Genomic DNA, 20,481 nt, shown 5'->3' with positions numbered 1-20,481 from the left:
CAATAGTGAACATGCGATTCAAACTTGAGTTGAACTGGAGTTTAGATCCTCTATAACAATTGACTGGCAGAACATCTCGTCAATAAGAACTAGCCAAGAATTCTCTAGTGATTCTACAGAGTCACCGTGTGCTTGTTGATCTTTTAGTTGGTTCTGAATACTTTTCCTTGAAAGAGAAAATTTGTTTCTCACAGAACTGTACCCTAATAAAAGGGTTTCTTCAAAGTGCTTAGAAATAATGATGATAGTTCAATGAAGTATTGAACAACTGAATGCTTCAAATGTTTTTTTTGGCTGGTTAAATGCTTATTTATATACAAAGAACAGATTCTTTATAGGTTCTTTAAAAATATGGTCACAGCAACTGTAAAGGTGGCAATGTTTCTGTATTTATTTGCACTATGAATTCTTCTAAAGGTAAGTATTAAAGTTTTTATGGTTAATTTGTTTGGGGGTGTTTTCATGATCAAAAGACAAGGATATACATAAATATTGTGACAGGGAATTCTTTTATTACAACAGTACATGTATATACAGTAAACGGAACAGTACAAATGCAGACAGAAATGTAGTTGGATTGGTGTGATTGGATGTTTAGAAGCACTTCCTGTGGACAATGGAGGGACCTGCCTCATCGTATTCCTGCTTGCTGATCCACATCTGCTGGAAGGTGGACAGGGAAGCCAAGATGGAGCCACCGATCCAGACGGAATACTTACGCTCAGGAGGAGCAATGATCTAGATAGAGGAAGAGAAATGGTCAGTACATTTGTATGTAATGAGGTAATATTCGTTCTCCTTTTCTAAAATATGGCTTCATTCATCTGTTTGGCCTCTCACCTTGATCTTCATGGTGCTGGGGGCCAGAGCAGTGATTTCCTTCTGCATACGGTCAGCAATACCAGGGTACATGGTGGTACCACCAGACAGGACGTTGTTGGCATACAGGTCCTTGCGGATGTCAATGTCACACTTCATGATGCTGTTGTATGCGGTCTCATGGATACCAGCAGACTCCATACCTGTGAGGGCAGAGCAGCAGACAAAGGCACATCAGTTAAGACCTCATATGTCTGAGAATTTTAGGTTTTCTTGACTAATGTAACATTGAGCATGGCCAACAGTGTGGAAAAAGACGTACCAATAAAGGATGGCTGGAAGAGGGTCTCAGGGCAACGGAAACGCTCATTGCCAATGGTGATGACCTGACCGTCGGGCAACTCGTAGGACTTCTCCAGGGAGGAGGAAGAGGCGGCGGTGGCCATCTCATTCTCAAAGTCCAGAGCGACGTAGCACAGCTTCTCCTTGATGTCACGGACAATCTCACGCTCAGCTGTTAAAGGGAAGTTTTAGTGAGTCACTGTATAAGATGTATTCACACCTCACAAGTCTCGCACATTGGGTGTGAAAATGGCACATTTGTGAGTTACTCAAAGGTGTTTAAACAGGCATAAGTTCTAGGTATTAATACTACACTTAAAGAGTCAGTTTCCTGGACATGGATTAAGCTATGTTTTCCTTTAAATGGAAAATCTACTGTTGTGGAAACTTAATCCCTGTCTGGGAAGCTATCCCAAAGTGTTTATAAGTGTTAAACTGTCTGTTACACAAGGTCTGATCTAATCAGAGGTCAGCTTCACGGATACATTAAAGACTCACCAGTGGTCACGAAAGAGTAGCCACGCTCAGTCAGGATCTTCATCAGGTAGTCGGTCAAATCACGACCGGCCAGATCCAGACGCATGATGGCGTGGGGGAGAGCATAACCCTCATAGATGGGGACGTTGTGGGTCACACCATCACCAGAGTCCAGCACAATACCTGCGAAGCAGCAGCACGGGAGTGTGTAAGGTTCATACACTCATATGCACAGAATAGACAAGCGTTGTTTAAAGCAAAGTACAGTAAAGTGGTACTGACCAGTGGTACGACCAGAAGCGTACAGGGAGAGCACAGCCTGGATGGCCACATACATGGCGGGGACGTTGAAGGTCTCAAACATGATCTACAAGAGAGAGAAAGCCGGTCACTTTTAGTGCAGTCAACACTAAAGCATAAAACTATTGCAATTATAAAGGTGAAAATAAGCTTGAAAGTTTAATAATGTTTTTGCCAATGTTGTTTTTACCACCCTTTAGTAGATTCTGAAGGTACATGCTCACCTGGGTCATCTTCTCCCTGTTGGCCTTGGGGTTGAGGGGGGCCTCAGTGAGCAGGGTGGGGTGCTCCTCAGGGGCCACACGCAGCTCATTGTAGAAGGTGTGGTGCCAGATCTGAATCATAAAGACCAAAGAAAAGAAATAGTCAATAACCTCTTGTCACTGATGTAGCTCACTCTTGACGGACAGATTGGTTCACTTTGTTTGTTTGCAGATGCCCTTCCTTGTCTTCTTTTTAGATAATGTCAAATAAATATGATTATCTGTCTTTGCTCTTGTGTGTTATGGAGGCCTTTGAGTCACTGGTGCCCACCTTCTCCATATCGTCCCAGTTGGTGATGATGCCGTGCTCAATGGGGTATTTCAGAGTGAGGATACCTCTCTTGCTCTGAGCCTCATCTCCAACGTAGCTGTCCTTCTGACCCATACCCACCATCACACCCTGTCGGACAAAAGTTCAACAGAGAAAATTAGAAAACTTAGAAATTAAAATTGTTCAGATGCTTAATGCAGGCAAATTCATGTCCAAACGAATCTGCTCAATTAAATTGCAGTATTATGTTGCTGCATTTTGTTGTAAATTTGTCCCAAATGAATTGGCATACCTGGTGGCGGGGTCTTCCAACGATGGAAGGAAAGACAGCACGGGGAGCATCATCACCGGCAAATCCAGCCTTGACCAAGCCAGAGCCGTTGTCGCACACGAGGGCGGTGGTCTCGTCGTCGTCACACATGATTGGTCTTCTCTGGGATGGTCTTCAAGAGGAAAAGAAGATAATGTATTAAAACCGTGGAATATATAAAGAAAATGGAAAAAGTGTTAAACTTTAAACATGAGCTGAATAAAGTGGATTATAAAGGATTATAAATTGGGAAAAAAGCTGTAAATGTTACAAAATGTAAATTTAGGCAGCTATTGTCCAAACACCACAATGCCACAATGGCAGTCTGCTGTAGGTGGTGGGCTTGACTCCAGCACAATAAGGCCAAAAAGGGGCATATAACAGTGCCCCAGAGGAGGATGCTATTTCTGGCACCAGCTCCTGTAATTCCCCCACTGAGCCCCCCTATCTGAAGTTATTTCACAGCTGAAGGAGTTTGTCGCTTGACAAATGACAGCAGGCTCCTGGCTCAGCTGTCCACACATAGTAACTTGTCTCTGAGCAGCATGTGTTGTATGTACTACTGCTGCCATTGATAAATTTCTTCACCTGAACCCTCAATAGTGAACACCCGATTCAAACTTTAGTTGAACTGGAGTTTAGATCCTAAAGATCCTAAAGAACAATTGACTGGCAGAACGTCTCGTCTCAGAACTAGACAAGAATTCTCTAGTGATTCTACAGAGTCACCTTGTGCTTCTGAATACTACTCCCTGAAAGAGAAAGTGTATTTCTCACAGAACTGTACCACAATAAAATGGTTTCTTAAAAGCTTTCATAAATAATGATGATAGTACAAAAAAATGTAAACAACTGAATGCTTCACATGTTTTTTGAATGCTTCTTCATATAAAAAGAACAGATTCTTTAAAGGTTCTTTAAAAATATGGTCCTAAATAGGATAAAAAAGCATCCACTCTTTTTACATGTCAAAGACTTGTTTATCTGTATTTAATATGCAGTACTCTTTTGTTTAGAGTGTATCAGTCACTCTCTTTGTACACACAGTCAATTTATACTATGTTTGAGTGGTTCTTAACTTAAATGTATAGTTCTTTGGAAGAGCTGTTAATTATCGTGGAACCCTTTTATGCAGATATTCTTTAAACTGTAAAAAAACACAATTCCACATTTGTGCATCTCATTTACAAAAATGGTTTCTTTAAAAAAACAATTGAAAGCATCTTAATGCAAGAAAGTCCTTTTTACTATTTTTAGTTGTGAGTCCTGGTCTTGGAATACCACTACTCTGCACATTTTAGGTTTTCTCCTGCTCACAACTTAGTAGTGATATTCACAAACTAATTAACAAGCTTTTCCTCATTAGAAAAGGATGTTAGAGCCCTTCAATCATATCGCTATATGGAATCCCCTCAGAGAACCCTCCTAATTTTAAAGATTGTATATAGAGAACAACGAAAGGCCTAACTCACTCAACTCAAATCAGTAAATCAGTGTATAGCTGGTTAAACACCCCACAACCATCCAAAACCCTGCTCATCTCCCTCTTGGAAATGAAGTTAATAGAAGGCACTCACCAAGTTGAACCGCAAGACTGGAGATTCCACTGGGACAAAGGGTGAGGGTTAGGGATGCCCTTTAAATATGACTGTAGTCAGAGGGGGCTGGGGGCGAGGGGCGGGCTCAGGAGTTCACACAAGCCCAAATAAGAACTGCTGAAAAATGTCCTGCTAGTAAGAGAATCCATACTAGATCTTCTGTGACAGGATGCCACAGACATGGTGTGATGTTTTTCAGGCGACAGATGGCCTTCCCTGTAGTATTAAACAAGCAGTGGGGAGCTGTATTCTTATGGCATATGCATATAAAGGACTATTGTCTATTGTACTTAACAATTAAAGTGGCTACAGCTGGTGTTACCTGCTTTTTAATAGTGAAATGATTAAATCATGATTATTTAGAAAACTAGTATATTTATAAACTACTATAGACGAGTTGTTATAAACAACTGCGTGATGTAATAAACAAATACCATTCCTCATATTTTCTAGCACTACTCATCCTTTAATTTTGGTAATTTTCTACCTATAGATGTTGAAAGAAAGGCTGGTTTCATAAAAAAACATGTGCATGCTTTAGATAAATAACACTTTTCTGAAGCATTTTTATATATGTCAGATTATGTAGTTGAGCTATGATGAAAAGCTTCTCTGATTTTGCTATTTATAGGTATATGTTTGAGTAAAATAAACATTGATGTTTTATTCTATAAACTACAGACAACATTTCTCCGAAATTCCAAATATAAAAATTATTGTCATGTAGAGCAAGTATTTGCAGAAAATGAGAAATGGATGAAATAACAAAAAAGATGCAGAGCTTTCAGACCTCAAATAATGCAAAGAAAACAAGTTCATATTCATAAGGTTTTAAGAGTTTAGAAATTAATATATTTTTTTTCGTGCATCTTGGCATGTTCTCCTCCACCACTCTTACACACTGCTTTTGGATAACTTTATTCCATTTCTGGTGCAAAACTTCAAGCAGTTCAGCTTGGTTTAATGACTTGTGATCATCCATCTTCCTCTTGATTATATTCCAGAGGTTTTCAATTTGGTAAAATCAAAGAAACTCATCTCGTTTTTATGTGGTCTCTTTCTTCCAGAGCTGTATAAAATATGCATAAATCCTCTACTAGCAAAGATATTTCTTTGGGATTACAGTCACACCTTCTCAATTTGTTTGTAAATATGAAAATAGCTTTGTCTAAGACTGTGATGGCTTCAAAAAGCGTTACAGTAATCAGTTCACAGGTCTGACAGTGCAGATTGTGTTCATGACGGACTGTCATGAGGGCTTTTTATTTGAGTTATGATAAGTATGAGGAAGGAGATGTCTCACTTTGCATGTTGCACTTGGGCCAGTGGAGATGTAACGTAATCACATATCTCATAATGTGATCTGGAAAACATTGTGGTCACTGTTCAGCCCAGGCTTTGAAAATGACGCTGGCATACGGGCGGTCTGGGGAGCCTCTGACGAGAGGGAGGACACTCCTGTAACTTTAGATGGTCTGAGACAGTTCCTAGTTAAGGAACCAGTTGAGGCAAAGGGGGGCATCCATACAAGTGCTGTGCAATGCTGCCTGTGTCAGTTGGCCAGGGTGCTGGTATGCATGATGGGACTCAAAACATGCCAGACAGCTGAGGTGGGGTTTAGGTGGGTGACGGGAGGGAGCATTATGGATAAGGCTCTGTCCCTCCTCCGCAAACAGCTCTCTCGATACTCTGTAGCTGCCGCGTTCTGATTGGCTCAAGTGTCTCCTTTTAGGGTCATGGTGAAGAACAGGTGTCCCTTGGCGCCCGTTAGCATAGCTCCTCAACACTGGCCACTCTGCTCAAGCGCCTTATTCGTCAGCCTTGTTCAACCTTGGCTTGTCCAGTGAGGAGACGTTTTGTATGTTGACCTTCTTCCAGGCTTCATTGAAGATTTCTCAAATATTGGGAGGAGTCATGAGAAGAACAATATGTTTGAGGATATGTTGAGATTGTCCACTTAATAAAAAACTTTTAAAGCTTGTAAAATGCTGTATATAAAAGAAAATGTCATATCATAAAGTAATTAGCATTAGTGGTTAAGATGTTTGTTGTCAGTATGCTGAAGAAGGCCTTGTGCTGGCTGGAGTGTTTCTTGATTTGCTCAAAGAACCATAAAAATGTTAATATATGTTAACACTCCAAATGACATTTTCCTTAATCATTTATCTGGCAAACAACAGCTTCTTCCTCAGTAATGCTGCAGCCCTGTGATGTCTGTATCGGAAGTAATATTAGAAGATTTATGTTCCCTGTCATTATTTCATTAATGTCTGATAGCCTGATAAAAAGTAACGACCTCTGATAAGCTTATCTATTTGATAGTATATTTTGCTACCATACAGATACCGTTCTACATTCCCTTCTCAACACAAATGCCTTTCTTATCTCTCATTAGTTCATCTGGTTCACTCAGAGCCGTGCCACAATCCAACACTGTTCAAAATGATCAGTTCTTCATCAACAGACCTGTGCTCCACTGGATCGTGCCACACTCGGATTATGTGTGAGCATTTTTGTGCAGCACAAAGGCCAGGCCTGAGGGTTAGAGGAACTATGTTTAGAACATTTTCACACCAAACACATAGTTAGTTAGCAGTCACAATCCTCGAGGATTCCCTTGAATGCTCATGTACTCAGGCTGATAATGGCAGCTCAGAATAGCTGTGATAAGGCTCTGTGTGGCCCGTGATATTTACAGAGGTGCCACAGTCAGAGGGGTCATTTCAAAATGGCAGCTCTGTAAACATGTCATGTCAATAAAAAATGCTGCCTTTTGGATTTTTAAAGCTTATATGTAAGACCAAAGCATGCGTTGGCATCCTCTGTATGTTTTATAACATCACATGTGTGCACTTCACATTAGGGATGGGCAGATTCATACTGACGTATTGTTGTTTCATATTCTTATCAATATTTTTGAGAATTGATCCACATTTGAAAATTCAGTGGCCAGGCACCAGATTTTAACCATATACATTTGGTAGCCAAATGCATTTCTGGCTAGTCAGACTGAAGCCTGCTTGCTGTGTGGGAAAAAATATGAAAATTTGCTTGTTGCACAACAATTATTATAGGTGTTTTTGTGGTGCTGGGAGACGTTTTGGTCTAGGAAAAGTTAATGCATCTTAAACCACATCCTAAAGTGGATTGAGTGATCAGATCTGCATTTGTTTTAAATGGTTAAGGTGTGTTTACACTCAAATTTTCATGTGGTTTGGTCCAGATATCCAGATATAATCCTGATACTTAAGACGCATAAAGTGACCAGATGTAAGCAAGATCAAATAATCTCTGTTTCGTCTTATTGAAATGATGATTGCTGTTTTGTACAAAATATGCAAATCCACTTGTTGCACAACAGCAGTTTTAGTTGTTAGAAGCCTCTTGGGGAAACAGATGTGTTTACACTTCTAAACGTGTCTCAGATCACCTCCTGAAGAGGTTTGAGTGATCAGATTTGTATCTGTTTTAATTGATACAATACGTGTGTTTTGGATGTGTTTACACTGGGTGCATTTTTATGTGGCTTATTCTTATCCAGATATAGTCCTATTACTTAAGATGCATAGTGACCAGGTGTAAACTGCATTTAAGTGTTAATGTTAATTCATTCATTAATTCATTTTCCCATTTCTACCCCCTATTTAGTCCTTCTACTATCACATCACACTATGCTGGGAAGATGAAAGCATGTGCTGTCATGAATTTGAGCCACATGAATATTACCAAACACTTATGCAATGTCAAGGGACAGCTGAACACACTACAGAGTAGAACACTAACTGTCGATTGTTACATCAGCTGACAGTTGCCCTCGCTGGTTAGCATCTCAGTGTGGGATGGGGGAAGAAAGAGGGCAATCCTTGTGCAGCCCACTATGTGTTTAAATAGTTAACAGAATATTTGTATTTATATGAAGCTGAGTCACTGAAAAGAATTGTGTAGGATATAAACTACTTTTTTTAGGAGATTCCAAATGTTTGTATATTGAGTGTGAAGAACATTTAAATTGTCCAATTTCTTTAGCCAATTTCTTTATAACTCTTTAAAGCATCTATATAAAAAATAGAAATATAGCTTTACCTCTCATACATATATATTACAAAGAATGAGTGTTTTTTATGTCAGATCAAATTAAGCAATGTTCTGAGTGTCCCCAGTCAGGTTAGCTTGTAACATTACAGAAATAATGTTCCAGGGATGTTTTGAAAACACACGCATCACAAAGGTGTGAATACCAACATTACAAAAATGTTAAAGGCAATATTCGCTAAACTAAGAATTGTAATAATGACTCAAATAAAGTTGCAGGGACATTACCAAAATGTTTTTAAAAATGATTTAAAAAAAAGTACATCCAGAAAACTTGAAAGATTGAACATGCTAGAAATGTTAAGTGTAACATTCAGAAAATGTTTTACTAACCAAAAGTTATTAACTGTATAAACATTCATATTCTTTTATACTTATACAAAAGCATACACAATGCTGAATCACAATAATGTTTAGGCACACTCACACTCAGCATGTTTTTGGGTTGGTTTGCAGTAACTTATAGAACTGAGAAGAAAGCTTGATCTTTAGATCTTGCAATTTTATGCTGCAAACAACTGCAAGACATCAGAGTAGAAACAGTGGACCAAGTACTTGGAAATGCTGCCAAATTTCACACATTTAATTCCTTTGTTGTGACTCCAGCAGTGGTTAAACTGAAAAAAAGTTTAAAGGAGGGGGGCTGCTATACTTCCTTATGTTTTAGTGCAAAGAAAGCAATTTTTTTTTATCTCTGATATTAAACTGTGATTAGATTGCCTATTTATTTATGCCCTTCAAAATAAAAGTGCTACAAGAGTTTTTTCCAGCACTGTCATGGATGAACCATTTTTAGTTTGGTACTCGTTTAAAGTTTCTTCACAGTCTTCATCTCTATTCTAACATGATGGTTTATGGAACTAAAAGTAATTAATAAAACTTTTCAGGGCTTCAAACATCTTTTGGGACTAAATATTTTCAGTATCTGCTTTTAACAGTAACACTTAAAAGGGCAGTTTCCAAGAAAAGTATTAAGCTTAGTCTTGGACTACACGGTATTTTAAATAAAGATTTTCAATGAAAGGGAAACACTAGTTTAGGACTAGTCTGCACATTTCTCAGTGTGAGGAACTTGTGTTACTGTGCGGCATTGTTCACTAGGTGTTCAGCTATTAATATCACAGCTGAGCTGTTGTCCTGCAGACTGAGTGGTCAGTGGAGTGGAGTGGGTCAGATGAAGCAAATAATCTACAGTAGTGCTTTTGAGGGGAACCTATGTCCTTACAAGGGCACACAGAGGCGCTGGCCTGGCCTCACAGCTGCTCTTCCTGCTGGAGCAGACGCTAATCTGCAGTGTGGCAGCTGCTGGACACAAATGTTTTTTTAAACATTCACGCTATCAGAGACAAGGGTTTGTTGACCAACCTGTTTGAGACTTTGCTGTAAGTGAGGATAGCGAGTGAGTGAAGTATTCACAGCAAATAAAGAAAAAAATAAAAGCCTTTGTGTTTCCCAGGCTCTTGGCACCACAAACTAATCTAAACCCAAAAATAATCCACATCTGGCACCTTGTTTTATAGACATACTTTAAAAAAATATTTGCATTGCTTTTGTATTTATTTAGTCATTATTTAGAAAATGTAATTTTATTATCATTACACAGTAATGATAACAGAATTTCAGAAAAAAAATGAATTTTTTTCTATGTATATTGCTACTAATAAAGCGTAGGTGTCTGATTTTATACAAACAGTGTAACAATTCATTTTTCAAGACTCAAGCCCTATCTGACAAAACAGGAGGACGAGTGAGTTTTTTTAGGCTTTCTTGGTCACAATATCACGTTCAGTAGCTCCTCAATTTTCCCTCGCTGTTGTGTTTACACGGATCTCCGTGGAAACGCGTGCCCAAAGTGTTATTTACGTGCGTGGACAAATAGCTATTTCATTAAACGTGAGGTGACAAAAAGATGTCCATCCGGACGGGAATAAAATTACCAGACGACCATGGAGTTCAGTGAAAAACAGTAGATGATTTAGCCTGTAATTTTTTCATAGGACGTCTGAGAAAAACACATATATGGTCGTTCCAGATGGGAATAAAATCACAAAGGATCCCACATAAAAGAGATAATTACGCCAGGAACCCCTGAGAAACTAATTCCGTCTGTATAGGGCTTTACAGTGATGTCACTCCAAAATCCTTAAAAGTCTACTTTGGTGTATCCTCCGCTAAAAGAAGAAGCCTGGAGGAGAATTTTAATCGGCTTCTTTTGTCTTCTCCAATATTCGAACATGTGGCAAGATAGCGTTATGAAATCAGTTTCTGTATCATGGAGAATAGGAAGAGAATCAGTAGGAAAAAGGTGTATTTGTGAAACAGAACAGGGTCACCATATGTCCCACAACTAATGATCATAGATCAACCATGCTTTAACCAAATGCCAATTTTCACTAAAATTTGTGATGCTTGCCATTACACGGTGGACACATGAATGAGAAGAAATGAAGGTGAAAATAAAAAGTGTTTAATCTGGAAAAATATAATTGTGTGTAGTCTGAAGCCTAACTATTTTTATTTTGATAATCAACTTAATAATAACACCTTAATTGTAAATTGTAAAATAACATTTGTTATCCAAACTAATCAATGTTTTCCATTGGAATTCTGGTGAAATTGGTAAAGTTTCCCCCCCAACTTATTTCCTTGCAATATCATCACTCATCACTCACCCCCCCCCCCCCCCCCTTTTTTAGCTTTGATTAAATCTGGCAGTTGTTCTTTACACTGTTTCAACATTTAATGATAAATGAACCAAGAAAAATGCTTCAAAATGACTTGGAATAGGATCTATTTAGATTGGCTTTTAATGAAAGTGAAGACATTTTTGTCATGTAAAGTTTGGACATAAAGTATGTTGTATCCACTGTTATTCTGCATGATCCTGTTGTCCCAGTATTTGTTTTGAAACAGTGGTGGGTCATTTTTCGATATTCCCTGTGGGTTGCTTGTAACAGCTGCCTCATGCCATGCTGTACATTAACAAGATCTATTATATGAGTGTCAATGAGGTAGTTAAAGCAGCTCCTGTCAGCAGCATACCCTTCAGGATGGCCCGATGATGACATGGATGGCATTTCATACATAAATATTTCTGCTATTAATGACCATGTCACAGTCAATAACTACACATTAAATCTGTCACGTGCAATCTGTTACCATGACCAGTATTCACTAGAGCTGTACATTCGAGTAAAGCAAAACCAAAAACACTTTCTTACATTTGTTATATAGACAATAGTATTGGGACACCTGTTCATTTATAATAAAATATTTTATCCTGTTTGGTTGATGTAACTATTACTACTCTCCAGGGAAGGCTCTCTACAAGATTGATTGCAGAGATTTTGATTGCAACAAATGTGTTAGTGAGGTCAGAATAATGGATAACACCATAAACATTAGGACACAGCGTATATACAAAATGAAAAAACATGTAATTTGATCTAGAGTGCACACAAGCATTATCTGTATTACTTAAAGTGATTTATTACAATTTACAGCAATTAAGAATAATATGTTTCAACTAGTTTCACCATTATCCATTTTAGGATCCAATGAGCATATAGAAGCATGAGGAGTCATTCTTAGCTTTGAAGTGACACTGACATGGTGGTGGTGTTCTGGTATGAGATCAGACAGCAGTGCTGCTGGGGGGTTTTAAACACTTCAGTGTCACTGCTAGATTGAAAATACACCACAAACACAAGAAATAAGCATTTGTCTCTGAATTTTTACAATCTACAAGATGAAGCAGCTAGGAAGAAGTGTCTTAGAGAGGACAGTATGTAAAAACCACAGTGTTAGTCACTACAGTGCTAAGAAAGACTCTACCCAGATACTACCTGATCTGTGTTGGTCCTGATCATAGAAAAGGATGAAAGAAGGATTAAAATACAAACAGAAAGAAAGTGTTCTAACGAGCCTGGATAGCTCTCGCTGTGAGTTTAGTATGCATGTGGTACATAGATCTATAAATCTATAGCTTAGAAGAAAATGTATTCTGAAAAATGTTTTTCAATTTGAAGCTTTCAAATGTGTAGTACATTTAGAACCAAGATACTGAAGGATGGTTGGCTCATTCAGTCCATGCCAGAAGTGCTCCAGATAATTACAGCTATAAATATATGGAGCACTAAGTTTCCATGTTTGCAATCTGCTGTTCTTTTTTAATGGGTGTACAAAAAAAAACAAAAAACAAAAAAAAACAAACACACACACACACTAATGCACCATGGACCTGTAATAGATCACCACACCCCAGACTTGGCACACTGCCAGTTTTGGCATGTGTAAAACCCAGTAAAATAAATGCAATACAATACCACTTGCTTCCCATCCACTCTTTAAATGAGTCTCAGCTTATCCAGAAATGCATGTCTTTTAGGGGTAGCTCAAAGTGTGAATTACACACCCTGGCAGTAGGGGGAGCCCAAGCATTAGAAATTTTACAATGCTGCCTTTAAATCTTCAAGTCTTCAAATCAAGCAACACCTATTTACCTTCATAAACATGTACTAAAATGCTTGACCAGAACAGTTGAAGGCATATATAGCATGAAAGTGACCAATTATTTAATACAAAATGTTACACTACAAAATAAATGGCTCAGGAGAGCTTACATTTTATCAAAAATTTATTTACACATTTAAATGCATTAAGACATTCACCAGGGTAAAGCAATAACAGGAAAGCAAGAAACGCAGTTTGTACAAGCTATAAATAAAACCAGCACCAATTGCAGAAACTTATACAATAAAACACAAAACTAAAACCTTTACTGCACTTGGGATTAGCATATTCCAAAACATTTCTTAAAAAAAAAAAAAAAAAAAACCTAACCACATATGCCCAAATGAATGAATACTGCAGAGTGAATTTGCGGTTACAATGTTCCTCAGTGCCTATCCAGCAGTCCTGATGAGTGACTACGTTGCGGGCGAAATACGGAGGCGGGCCACAGACCATCACCTCTTCAAGTGTTAAATGTTTCAAGTGTCCATTCACTGTCAAAACTTTAGAAGTCAGCATCAAGCCTGAAAGTGTTATCTGTGGGTCCAGACATGACACCCATTCTTTGGTACTCGCCAACTCGCTTTTCAAAGAAGTTGGTCTTCCCCTCCAAGGAAATGTTCTCCATGAAGTCAAAGGGATTCTCTACTTTATAGATCTACAAGAAAGGAAAAAGGGATCAAATGAAGGACAATGTAGGAATGAGGATAGCGAGCACTGGCCACACATCCAACAATAAACAATTCTCACCTTGCTGAAGCCCAACTCCAACATCAGCCTGTCGGCCACAAATTCAATATACTGCTTCATCAAGTCACAGTTCATACCAATCAGTTTAACTGGCAAAGCCTGGGTCAGGAACTCCTGAAAAACAGAAAACAGTGGCGTTTAAAATATTGTTTTTAAATTCATTCAAAAGACAGATACATTGAAGTAGTGTGACCTGGCATTACTGCTTTATTTTAAACAGAATGCACTAGTCTTTTTAATAAAAAAAAAAAAAAAAAAAGCCATTCATTGTAACGTGTTAACCCCGACCACTAGCTAGAAGTGTTTGAAAGATCCCACTGTTAAGACCGCATAAAAAGTTACTTTGGGATCATTTAAAATGTTTATGAAAAGCAAATGCAATTTAATTGCTGCTCAATTAAATACACAATAGATCGCAAGGTACAAAGTGTTATTTACTTTCAATATATAGAGCTGAAACATACCTGCTCAATCTGAACAGCATTCATAATGATTTTCTTGACCGTTGATTCAGAGGGTTTGTTCATCAGGTGCTTGAACATCAAACAGGCAAAGTCACAGTGAAGACCCTGGAAACAAGAAACACATTTAAAAAAAAAACAAAAAAAAAAATAAAGACAGACAAAAAAAAAAAACCCTGAAAATCTTAATGACACAGCCTGTTAACTGGTGCAAGATAGTTACCTCATCTCTGCTGATGAGCTCATTGGAGAAGGTAAGGCCAGGCATGAGTCCTCTCTTTTTGAGCCAGAAGATGGCAGCAAAAGAACCTGAGAAGAAGATTCCTTCCACAGCAGCAAAGGCCACCACTCTTTCACCTGTAGACCATATAACAAGTTACATTAGAATCGCATTGCAATCCATATTTAAAACATAAGACAATCATGTACATTAGATAAGTAATTTGTGTACAACTGATTGTACAAAAAGAATATCAGGGGGCACACTAGATAACTAAACTGGAAGGTAAACTAATACAAACCAGTTCAATACTTTTTGCACTAGGATCAACAAATTTGTTTATGGTCATTCTATGTAGAATTAAAGTTCTCTATACTCTTGCTGCATTTATTCTATATTAAAGCAGAATAGGCAATATAGGCATGTGTATGTGGTATTTGGAAAATTTGAAATGTTTGAAAAATGTTTTAGAATCTGAAGTAGAGGGAAAAGTAGGTTCTGAAAAATACCATATTTAGCATTTTTGTTGCCAATCCAGTTGAGTGCCCAGTCAGCCTTCTTCTTTACACATGGAAGAGTCTCTACAGCATTGAAGAGGTACTCCCTGAGGAAACAGCGCAAGAATCTTAGTGACAACTCAGAAAGGCAAGCGGCAATCAATAAACTAAACTTTTTTTTCCTCAGGGCTCAGGAAAGCGACTGTTTCATGTTGGTGCCCTCCAGACAGTTGACCACATGCCTACTGATCTGGGATGAGACACCAACACTCAGCTCCCATTATCAGCTGAGGTCCGTACCCCTGCGCTTCTCATCACTGCCCTCACAACAGAAACTGAAAGGTTCAGCTAACCTCTCCTTGGAGTCTTTGATATAGGTGTCAATAAGCAAGCTGTACATCTCAGAGTGAATGTTCTCCATGGCAATTTGGAAGCCATAGAAACAGCGTGCTTCAGTCACTTGCACTTCCTGCATGAAGCGCTCCACCTAGTGTTGAAAAATAATATCCAATAAGAATAAAACAAGTGACTTAAAGTGTAAGATGTAAAGTGCAAGCTGTTTACAAGTGAATAGGTTTCTTAACCTACCAAATTTTCATTGACGATACCATCACTTGCAGCAAAGAAAGCCAACACATGAGAGATGAAGTAGCGCTCCTCATCCTTCAGGGACTCCCAGTGCTGAAGGTCCTTGGACAGGTCAACCTGCAGAGGGAGACAGCAAAATTTAAGAACAGATATCTTACATGCAAATAATGAAATCTAAACGGCTGCAGACTTTCACCAGAAGTGCCAGAAGCATACCTCCTCAGCTGTCCAGAAAGAAGCTTCTGCTTTCTTGTACATTTGCCAGATGTCATGGTACTGAATGGGGAAAATGACAAAGCGGCGTGGGTTCTCTTTCAGAAGGGGCTCTTCCTCCACAGTTGCTTTGTTTGTTTTTTGCCTGTCCTATACAAAATCAGAAAAAAGGAAATATTAAACACTCATTTTTCTGTGCAGCTACAGACAGCAAAAATACAAAGTAGTTTAATAAAATATCTAGCCTTGCAGCAGTCCGAACCTTTAGTAGACCATGTTCTATATGCACAGCCTTTTTGTTAGTACAAATGATTGCATAATTTGCATCAAGGATCCATCATTTTAAGTAACAATTAGTTACTAATCCTGATCATGAAACAGTTACCACCATACATACTGTAGTGCACTACAGTTTCCAAATTAAGGTATTTAATGCGATACCCATAATAGTTGGTTACTATTTTTTTTTATCATCATTTAAAACCACACAACAGCTTGCAGTTTACAGCCATCTAGCTACAGATCATCTGTATAGTCATACAATCAGAACTATTTGGAAAGTCTCCAAATCAGGTACTTCAGAGCCAGAACCACTTGCATGCACTAAAAGTTGTATAACCAAATAATTCAAGGTAAAAGTTACACTTAGTCACAGATAAAACTACTTTAATATATATTTGAGCAAATGTATCAAACACCTCTTAACTAACAAAGCAAATAGCTAGTTACTGATTAAGTTGCTCTGCTACCATCATCAAAAACTGATGCTTGTTAATTTAAATGAAAAACCGAACTAAAAAAAGGTTTGAGAAAGGCCACTCTTTGACTTACTAACCTACCATAGATGACTAGAAAGGTAAAATTATGGTAGTCACGCTATGGAATTAACACTAACTTAGAAGGTAATGATGGTGTTAAAAAGGCGATGTCTTCAGTACTTTTTTTTTTAAATAACGTGTGGTTTGGCTGAACAAAGTAAAAAAAGAGGACTGCCTGAACAGGTTTACACAATAGGCTAACTAAGCTAACTAGCGGGTTAGCTTTCTGCCGCCAAAGGACGTCGTCAGCTGTTTGGCGGGGGTGATGAGGAGGGGGAGGTTAGCCTTGCTGGAGCTTTTGTTAAAACAGTTTTTGTGCAAATGAAACTAACTATAAATCAGCGGTGCACAACAAGATAATTATTTTAAACCTTTAACCAACAAGTGAATTGTGTAATATTGCTGCTGGGTCACAATACACACAGAAGCTAGTTAACTGTAGGTTAACTGTTGCGTGCTAGCGTTAGCTAAAAATGCCTCAGGTTGGAAAGTTTACTCACCTCAGAGTCATCGAAGATTTTACGCGCCGTTTTGGAAGCCAGGATTCTGGTCGTGTTCAGACTTGGTGGCTATAGAGCAAAGACAGGTAACTTATATTAGATTAAAATTAACTGCATTAGTTGATATTTACTGCATCAATAACAGGTCTTTTAGAACACTCTAACTGTACGCACACACACAGCCCGGTGTATCCCCAGCGTGCCATTAACAAAAATATTAACACATGAACTGAAAACATAAAAAAAAGGGGGAAAAAAATAAATAAATAGTATTAGCTCAATAATTAAACCCGTTCTTACCGTGTTCTCTTTGTCAACCAGCCCCATGGAGCCCATTTTAGCAGAAACAGCGTTTTCATGCTTGGATTTGAGAGGAGAGCGAGTGGACAGCATTGTGTAGTTCTGAGATAAAAAAAAGGGGGGGAAAAGAAGAAAACGTTGTTCTAGCAGTAAAATAAGGAAAACTAAAAACGTAAAAAGTGATCTAAGTAAAATAAAAGCAGAGACTAAGCAAGCGACAGCCTAAAGCGCAGAGAAGAAACTAAAATGAGGAGAGTCTCTCGCTGCTCCCTTTTTATTCAGTTCTTGGCGCTCGATCCGGCTCAGCCAATAGGAGCAGAGCTCCCGGAGGTCATTTAATTTTTTTTGTTGTCACCAGCCAATCAGCAGCGGAGGCGTCAGCTGCAGATCGCGGGAACTTTCAAACGCGCCGGGTGTGTGTTCCTTTTCACAAACACGGCAGTAAAATTTGATTGTGTAAAAAAGGCGCGCTTTCGGATAAAAAATATAACCTTAATATAACCTTAAACTGACATTAAACGCGCTCACATCGACAAATAAACACATATAAATACGCTAGAAATTTATAATGCAACACCATAACCTAGCTTACATCTTAACGCTACATATATATGTATTTTAAAAATCATGCTGCAACTCCCTGTCATTGTTCTACGCGAAAAGCGCATTATAGGTTAAATATCTAAACTATCCAGTTTATCTACCGATCAGTAATAAACACACGTGTGCAAAACAGCATATAGTTAATAGCATTTCGTAAACGTACTTATTTATACGTTTTACAACGTGGATGCGGAAGTAAAAGTATGGCTGTATAAACACAGGAAGAATCACACACTGGGTTATGGACTTAAGTTACTTAATACATAAATAGAGACATGTATGCACCTTAAACATAACTTAACATAACATTTGGGGAAATCTGTGTTTTATTTTGTGTTTTAATCTTGGTACACGTTTAAAACCCCCACATAAGGAAGTTCACTGTACGGATGTAGTTAGTTAGCTGGGTTATAACAAGCGGACGAATCACGCTCACTGGGTTATGAAATAATATAGACACACATAAATCAGCAGCTAGAGAGACATGCACCTTAAATATACAGAGTTACATTTTTAATCGTAAATGTGCTTATACGTTAAAAAAAAAACGTAAAGGAAATCCAAGTATGGATGCAGGCTATAAATGTAGGTCACACATACACTGGGTTATGAAGTGATATAGTACTAAATATATATAACAAAAACGATCAGTAGCTGCAGACATGCACTGTAATCATAAATGAGGGGAAATAGGATAATTCAGTGTATTGTCTTTTTTTTATAAATTGCTTTTCTTATGTGATGACAAAACATTCCTGGTTCGCGAATTCCCGCCAGATTGGTAAGAAAAACATAATACAGCAGATCTAACACAACACACAGTACTGATTAGAACAGTTCAGTGAAAACAGGTTAACTCGCTATTTATTAACTCTTAGTGTTTAGTAGTTGCCGGACTAAGTTATTTACGCGAGATAAGATAGAAATGTCCGAAGAATAATAATGTTATTTGGCGCGGACGCGAAGCTAGCCTTCCTGCAGTAGCTAGTTTAACCTAATTATAGAGCGTTTATAAAATGTGATTCTGCGCTGTCACTGTACATTAAAGCCGCACTATTGAACAGAAGAGTTTTAATCTTTATAGTGTTACAGGAGCTGGCCCTATATTTAAAAAAAACAAGATAAAACAAGCCAACGACTACACAACTACCCTGAGCTAAGCTTTAGCCGGGTTAGCTAAAGCCCGCGATTCACCAACACAGAGCCACTGCTCCTGTTTACAAGTTAACACAGCGCCACTGACAACCTTACACAACAGTCACAGCGGAGACACTCATTGAGCTGAAGGTACCGTAGCTACACGATTTCTTCATAAATCCCCTAAAAACACACATTCTTTGTTTAATCCAAACATCACCACAGCTGTTCCCCAGCCCAGCAACACAAACAAAAGGATAAAGTGCGCTGTGTACCGAGTACCGCCCTCTGCAGGGAGGAGGTTTCACACGCAGCAGAGCAAAAAAGAGCCAAACAGAGGAAGAGTTACACATGAAGTTGTGTTTAAACAGGTGTGGAGAGTACACTAACCCTTACACTGAAAAATACAGCTCTGGAAAAGTAAGAGACCACATCGGTTTCTCTGATATTGCTATTTATTTATAGGTATATATTTGAATTATTTTTTTTTTCTAAAAACTACAGACAAAAGTTCCCAAATCCCAAATAAAAATGGAGCATTTATTTACAGAAAATGAGAAATGGCTGAAATAACAAAAATATGCAGATCTTTCAGACCTCAAATAATGCAAAGAAAACAAGTTCAGAAATCAATATTTGGCAGAATAACCCTTTTTTTTTTTTTTTTTTTTTCAGTTTTCTTGCATCTTGGCCTGTTCTCCAACACCAGTCCTACACACTGCTTTTAGACAACTTTGTGCCACTCTTGGTAGAAAAAATTCAAGCAGTTCAGTTTGGTTTGATGACTTGTGCTCATCCATCTTACTCTTGATTATATTCCAGAGGTTTTCAATTTGGTAAAATCAAAGAAGCTCATCATTAATAAGTGGTCTCTTAAAATTTTCCAGAGCTGTATTTTGATGTGTAATGCCACCTCAGTAAAATAATGTCTCGACTGTATGTGGAATTCAAGCAAAAAAAGAGTAAAACCACAAAATCAGCTGGTCAAAACTACAAGTACTGAGACAACAAACTGAACTGCAGTAGTATCAGAAAAATATTCGTACTAAAATAAAGAACTAGAGACCCAGACTTAGGTAACACTACAAGTTCTATATCAAAAAACAGACTTGAGTATAAATGTTCTTTAAGCTCCACACTTAAGTAGAAGTACTAAAGTAATTTTTGCAAGTAGTTAAAAGTACAGTACTGTGTTATGTAATTCTTACAGAAAGCTGTGAACTTTGCTAAGCGAAAAGCAGAACGGGAGAAGCACAGTCTTTGAATAAGATTTCCTTGATTGCTTGATACCCAGTAACATTACCATCTACCCCTGTAGCTTTAGTGATAGTGTGGGTTTGGAACAATTTGTAACATTTTTAGAACTGTAACGAGTAACAGTGCAGCACATAAAAATGTATCAGAGTAAAA

At 38.1% G+C, this 20,481-nt stretch overlaps 2 protein-coding genes and 1 non-coding gene across 3 annotated transcripts; all 3 read right to left on the bottom strand.

Annotated features, from left to right (window-relative positions):
- Nucleotides 1-490: 490 nt before the first annotated feature.
- actc1a (actin alpha cardiac muscle 1a) lies at nt 491-4,498 on the bottom strand. Its single transcript, XM_007235255.4, has 9 exons — nt 4,360-4,498; nt 2,765-2,915; nt 2,473-2,601; nt 2,163-2,273; nt 1,921-2,005; nt 1,660-1,821; nt 1,142-1,333; nt 841-1,022; nt 491-738 (listed from the first exon to the last, which is right to left on the bottom strand). Exons 2-9 carry the CDS (start codon nt 2,891-2,893, stop codon nt 595-597), a joined length of 1,134 nt encoding a protein of 377 aa, XP_007235317.1. The 5' UTR covers nt 2,894-2,915; nt 4,360-4,498; the 3' UTR covers nt 491-594.
- Nucleotides 4,499-13,095: 8,597 nt separating this feature from the next.
- On the bottom strand, nt 13,096-19,244 carry LOC103024314 (ribonucleoside-diphosphate reductase subunit M2). The gene is made up of 11 exons (XM_022685745.2): nt 19,226-19,244; nt 17,332-17,433; nt 17,032-17,100; nt 15,717-15,863; nt 15,501-15,617; nt 15,266-15,399; nt 14,925-15,019; nt 14,419-14,552; nt 14,199-14,303; nt 13,735-13,848; nt 13,096-13,642 (listed from the first exon to the last, which is right to left on the bottom strand). Exons 2-11 carry the CDS (start codon nt 17,422-17,424, stop codon nt 13,490-13,492), a joined length of 1,161 nt encoding a protein of 386 aa, XP_022541466.2. The 5' UTR covers nt 17,425-17,433; nt 19,226-19,244; the 3' UTR covers nt 13,096-13,489.
- LOC125785843 (small nucleolar RNA SNORD94) lies at nt 15,098-15,236 on the bottom strand. Its single transcript, XR_007428188.1, has one exon. It is a non-coding gene; the product is annotated as a small nucleolar RNA SNORD94 (small nucleolar RNA).
- Nucleotides 19,245-20,481: the final 1,237 nt, after the last annotated feature.

The sequence above is a fragment of the Astyanax mexicanus genome, chromosome 1 (genome assembly GCF_023375975.1).
Source record: "Astyanax mexicanus isolate ESR-SI-001 chromosome 1, AstMex3_surface, whole genome shotgun sequence".
Lineage (NCBI taxonomy): Eukaryota > Metazoa > Chordata > Actinopteri > Characiformes > Acestrorhamphidae > Astyanax > Astyanax mexicanus.
Note: the sequence above shows the minus strand (reverse complement) of the source record. Positions and strands in the feature narration are given on the sequence as shown.